Source organism: Penaeus chinensis, chromosome 11, assembly GCF_019202785.1.
Source record: "Penaeus chinensis breed Huanghai No. 1 chromosome 11, ASM1920278v2, whole genome shotgun sequence".
NCBI classification, from domain to species: domain Eukaryota; kingdom Metazoa; phylum Arthropoda; class Malacostraca; order Decapoda; family Penaeidae; genus Penaeus; species Penaeus chinensis.
The window spans coordinates 6,226,660-6,232,736 of record NC_061829.1 but is presented as its reverse complement, the minus strand read 5'-3'; the positions used below and the strand labels follow the sequence as shown (position 1 = coordinate 6,232,736).

The window sequence follows — 6,077 nt, the reverse complement described above, 5'->3', positions numbered from 1 at the left end:
CATTTGATAAAATAGTAAAACAAATATTTGTCTTAATTCACTGGTGTACTAAATGAGAGCGCCTTGTGTTAAGTTTACGTTGGGACACCAATAAAAAAAAGTGCAATGTATTCAACAAATCAATGCTATCTTTGTATAAGATATTGGGCTACTAGTGTGGCACTGATACTGATATCCAACCTATCCCAAAGAAGGAATTGTGATGGCAGAGGTGCAGCCTCTTATCCTAACACGGGGAACGGGTTTGAAAAAATCAATGAAACCATGTGATGAGAATCCCACAAGCAGAAAGCAAGCTTCCCCTCACCCATCAGAGTATTCTCTGACTACCGTATTTTAGGATACGAGAAATAAAACTATCTGCTAATCCTTGTACTTCAATATATAGTGTATGGAAAAAATATAAAGAAAACTGAATGTTGCAAAAGGAATTCCAGTCATAACAATATATACACACATATATCATATGGTTGTGGATACCCTCAAAACACTAAAATCTGAGAGTAGTATTCATATCTTTTGCTTTCTGTGAAGTGTAAACTTCTAACTCTGCTAAAACTAATACATTTTTGAGACAATGAACCTCAGTATGAAACTAATGAAACATGTGCATTATTACAATACATTGTATTTCATACAGTTTACAGACATTTTCCTTTCATTCACAGTTCCCTGAACAGTTTGTATTTAATTGAATGCTACCAGTGGATAAAGAAAAACAATGAAGATAAAATTTTAAACAGGGAAAACAAGACCTTTATTATACTAACAATAAAATCTAAAAGCAAATGCTACTGAATGCTAATCATTGATCTACAAAGCATCTTCAATAAAAATAAGTTGATATGAGAGCATTTTTTGCTAATCTCCCTCTCAGTAACATTAACAATTGTAATAAAAATAAACAAATGAATAAAAAAAAAAAAAAAAAAAGGAGGGGGGGGGGACCCAATTCTTTCACAACATAGATCTCTCTTCCCCAACCTCATCAGGCAGACAAACCAATCAACGAACAAAACATCTGAATGAAAGTCGGGGTGAAGCTGAACAAAACACACCACCACTTCAAACAGTTGGCTCTCCTGCTCTACCCAATGGAATGCCTTGCTGCTATTCCCTCAAGGAAAGCTGGTGTCTGGTGCTTTAGAAATTGAGGTCTGGCATCACATCTTCCCCAGTCATCATCCTCTTCTGCTGGCTCTCGTACCAAGTCTTGTTCAACATCTGTAGATGAGGGAGATGGGTGAATAGTAAGGCAAATAGTAAATAAAATAATAACAGGAAGGGAGAGAACAAACAAAATATACTGAAGACTTTTCCACAACATTGCTTCTTCAGAGGATCTGTAGAAACAATATAGGGAAAAGGCCTGTGTGCCTCCTTGCTCTTCACTATGTTGTCTTATTTACAGCCAGTTTGGCAAAAATCCTTCAGATGGAGGGGCAGTTACATCTTGAATTATGAATGTACATGGAAATATAAATATACATAAAAAAATTATATCATACTGAAATATTGAATATATAATGAAAAATTTACTTTGTTAATTAACATGTACTGTAATATGCATATACCCTGCAGTATGATATACAACAAAATATGGAACATATTGTTGTACTTCAATTTCAAAATTTGATGAATTATCAAAAACATCTAATTTGTATCTAGCTTTTTCAATACTTACATTTCTGAAAACTTTTCATTTTTCTCTCAAGTATTAATTTGGAAAATAAAAAGAATATGAATCATAGAAGCAGCAGGGAGAATCATGAAGTGTTAAAATGAAAAGAAAAAAAGAAAAATTGTGGAATGACTACCTCAAAATGTAAAGCATCCTTTCCTGAACAAACATCTGACAGCACTCAAATGCATTCTCATGATTTAATTAATTTAACCCCTATGATCTGGATGAGGTGACCATTAAGCCATGAAAAAAATTGGCTTGCAGGTTGGGTCACGTGAACATACTGTGGGAAAATCTGGCTGCGGTTGGGAGACACGACCTTGCCATCACGAGCATTTCTGATGAAGGCCTGGGTAATGGAAAAGACTTGACGCAAGTGCACAAACCTCTTGAAGAGTGATTAGATTCATTTGGCATTTAGAAAGGGGCTTTTGCATTATTTCTATTGATAAACAAGTGTGGGAGGTAATATCCCTGATCCATGACTGGAAGCTTGCCGGCTCCATGGAGGATACCATTTCTATGTTCAATATTAAATTCCTAGTTGCTGTGACCAGCAGTGTAGGTTGTAATACAGAAAATTTTTGCACTGAATTACTGACTACCTTGAGAGATTATATGGAATTTGTGCAAAGAATACAGTCCATTACCATATGGATAATGCAAGTCAAATGACAAATACTGACATTGGAAAATGGCATAAACCTAAAAATGATAAAGCATAAAAAGAGAAAACAACACTGTAAAGGGGAAACATAGTCTTGTCACTGCATAGGAATGTTTGCATGTACACAATCTACAAGTTGCACACCCAGCAAAGTGGCTTGTAAGCCTAATGCCCAGATTTTGGGCTATGTGATTGCTATGAAGCAACTATATCCAAGGGGTTACCTGACAACTGGGGATTGGGAGATACCAAGTGGAGTAAACAGACAGAAGGAAATTAGGAAAGAAGCAAAAGGAGATAGATGGAAGAAAAAGAAAGAAAGAAAGAAAGAAAGAAAGAAAGAAAGAAAAAAAGAAGAAGAAGAAAAAAAAAGAGAGAGGACATACCTGCTTCATTTTGTCATCACCATCCACATACATCTGCTTCATGAGGTCCATGATTCCGCCGTTGGGGTCATTACCATCTAGCTTGGGCTTACGTGCCTCAGCGGCACGAGCCTCCGCTTCTGTTACTCCTTCCCACTTTATTTGGTTCTGCTTAGCCAGGAAAAGGACCACCATGTCTAGTAGGAAAAAGGGACGGAAGTTGGGATTAATGTATACGTGTCCTCTCCATCACAGACTATGAGAAAATACTGGTAGTAAATATCAAATCTCATTTTACAAGCTTATGATAATGCAATATACTCTTGAGAAATACATAATTTCATTTAATGGCTAGAAGTTCAAACATTGCAGATTAATAATCATAACCTTTTCTTCTAAATAATGACATACCTGTTTTGACCTTGTGGTAGCTGGCATCTGGATTAATGTTCTCAGCCAATTTTAGAATACTGAGCTGGTGATTCTTGCTGTCTAATTCACTGACATGTAAGTTAACGCTCCTGGAATGATCACAATTACAGTCACTATGACGTGTTGATCAGTGTAATGTTACAGTCAAAACACAGTCTGCATGTGAGATCTTTAAATATTTTGATTCACAATAGTAAGTAAACAAACACAAAAATTCATATAGGAGGGGCAAACAAGTCATTCATGTATATACAATAAATACACAAAACCTTAACAGTAAATTTATCATGCCCCTTTTGTTGCAGTATGAAATATATAATGTTCTTGGTGCAAAGTTGATGAATCTACTACAACTCCAAAAATTCCCATTTCATCACGCAAAGTTTATACCTTTTAAAATAAAATCCTATTATCTGGAAAACTTGAGTGCTATTACCTTGGTATTTGGTAAACAGTGGCCAAACCTAATTTGTAAACAGCTTCAGCTATACAATCTTGTAATTCTTTTTACTCTGAAGAATTGATAGTCCCCTAATTTACAGTGGGTGAATTGTATCTTTTTAACTGTATTATGAAACATGCATTTAATTGACACAATTGTACACTAAATTCTGAATTGTGATCTTTTCTCTCATAATACTATGTAAGGTAGGCAAATTCAATGGGAGGGCGATATTAGCATGTTCAGCATATTTAAGGAATGTTAGGTTAAGTTATAATCCTTGGTCAGTCAGGTGTAATAAATGTATTTAAGGTTCACCTGTTCTAGTACTTTGGATTTCCATATTCTTTTCTATCAGAGCCAGATGTAATACAGGAACTCCATATATATTTTCATATAAACAAAATCTTCAAAGGAAAACTACAAGATGAATTAACTTATATCAAAAGAGAACCTCACATAATTTTTGCCCTGTGGAATTTTCTATTCTCATTCAGAATTCTTTTAAAATTTGCCAAAATGAGCCCTGTTCAAAATATACAAAAAAAGAAGTTTAAAAATGCTGCTTACCTCTCCTCGAATTTGACAGATATTTTGTCCTTTTCCAATGTATGGACATTTTTTAGAGTTATATATAACTTCATAAACTTATCCGACTGATCCCATGCTGTATGGAAAGAATATGTTACATAAATTACACATCAAAAATATTATAATAACATCAATGATTTGTTGATCATCATAAAATGATTGATTACAACAGAAAGGCTTTCACAAAACTGATAAAAATGAAAACAAGACAAATTAAAAGGAGCACTTACAATAGTTCCTGATGTTGACAGTGTAGATCTTTGGAGTGAAATCAGCCTTGGCTTTGGGTGCCTCGGATTTGTTTGCGGAATCCTCAAGATTCTTCAACTGTGAATGCAGGAAAACTATTGGTTAAAGAAGCAGATGATGATAATGATAAAAAAAAAAAAAGGAATAGAAAGAAAGAAGTAAAAGTTCAGGTTCAATAAATTATTGCATGCTTGTAGTCCTCTACAGAAGAAAAAGAATGAGGAGGTAGCAAGGTGGAGGAGGAGAATGAGAAGGCAACAAAGCAGGGGAGGAGAATGAGGAGGAGGCAGGGCAGAGGAGGAGAAGAAGAAGGCAGGGCAGAGGATTAGGATTAGGATGAGGAGGAGGAGAAGTAGAAGGCAGGGTGAAGGAAAAGAGGAATGGTTAATGGTTAATGGTTAAAAGCAAAATAAATGTGCTAGACATCTAAGGTCATGTAGCACTATAGTAAATGGTAGTGAAGGGTGGTTGAGGTAGTGATTAGTTGTCAAAGTTGGGCAAAGGAATTGACAAGTAAATGGGTTAAGGTTGGGTAAGGTAATGTATAGGGGTTAGATCAAGTGAAGGATGTATATGCATTTGATGAATGAAAACAGGTTGTCAAAGCAGAAAGTGTGAGAAGTTGTGGGAGGGATCATGAAAAATCGGTCCCATTTGGCTGGGCTAAACAGATTATTTAAAAATTTTGTAGAGATGGGGGTAATAGAAGGATGGGGGCATGTGGAAGAGGGAGTAGTGTTGAGGGAGATAGTGTTATGGGGAGGTGGACAATAAGGTTGTAAGGTAGTAATATAGGAGGATGGGGTAGTTGATGAAGAAGGTTGAGTTGTTGAAGTTGAGCATGTTGGGAGTAGAAATGTCTCCTGGGGTGTTGATTAGGGTGGATACTGTACTAGTAGGCATTGAGGAGGGGGTATTAGTTGTAGTGTTCAGAGCCGTGGTCAAAGGAGAGCCTGGGGTCAGGGAATCGGGCGAGTTTAAATTGGTGGAGCTATTTGATGAAGAGGCAATTGCCTCTAATAATGGTATGGTTAATGGTTAATGGTTAATGGTTATTCATTGTTGGCCATGATAAGCCTGGAGTATGTTGGGGAGAGAAATGGTCCACCCCTCAGGGTCACTTGAGGGGTAAGGGCTAGACAACTAAAGCAGGGGAATACCGTGCCCATGGCTCCCTCAGGCCGTTCAGGACTGGCACAAAGTCAGCCTTTCATCCTTTCAGCACGGCTCTCACACCTTAGGAAGGGGATAGTAGAAGGGGTTGGTGAAGGGACAGAAAGGAAAAAGTAGGAGGGGGAAAAAAAAAGACCATGCAAAATTTGTTGAGTCGAGGGATGAGTCCCAAGGTTGGGGAGTTCCCCAGCATTGGGTCCCAGTCTCCGCCTCCTAAGCCCCCCCACGACAACAACGGGCAAGGGATTGGGGGGGAGGAAAAGAGGAAAAGGAAGACAAGAAAGAGAGAAAGCAAGAGATCAAACACTTAAACAAATGAAAATATGGTAGGAAATAATTCAGATACATGCAACAAGAAAGCAAGAAATTCAACCGTATTAAATATTGCTTAAATGTTTTTAGAGTGCATTTTGATTTATGTAAATAGTCTTTAATATTTTTTTAATAACTCTGTTATCAGATTTTGAACAGATG

At 36.8% G+C, this 6,077-nt stretch overlaps 1 protein-coding gene across 1 annotated transcript in view; it reads right to left on the bottom strand.

The window, feature by feature from the left end:
* Positions 1–364: 364 nt before the first annotated feature.
* The window catches only part of LOC125030741 (calcyclin-binding protein-like), a 17,715-nt gene continuing 12,002 nt past the window's right edge, over positions 365–6,077 (bottom strand). The window contains exons 3-7 of the mRNA XM_047620997.1: positions 4,412–4,508; positions 4,161–4,257; positions 3,128–3,237; positions 2,738–2,913; positions 365–1,224 (exon numbers count right to left, since the gene is read on the bottom strand). Of these exons, the coding sequence (XP_047476953.1) occupies positions 1,144–1,224; positions 2,738–2,913; positions 3,128–3,237; positions 4,161–4,257; positions 4,412–4,508 (561 nt within the window). The 3' untranslated portion in view covers positions 365–1,143. The remainder of the gene's footprint in view (positions 1,225–2,737; positions 2,914–3,127; positions 3,238–4,160; positions 4,258–4,411; positions 4,509–6,077) is intronic.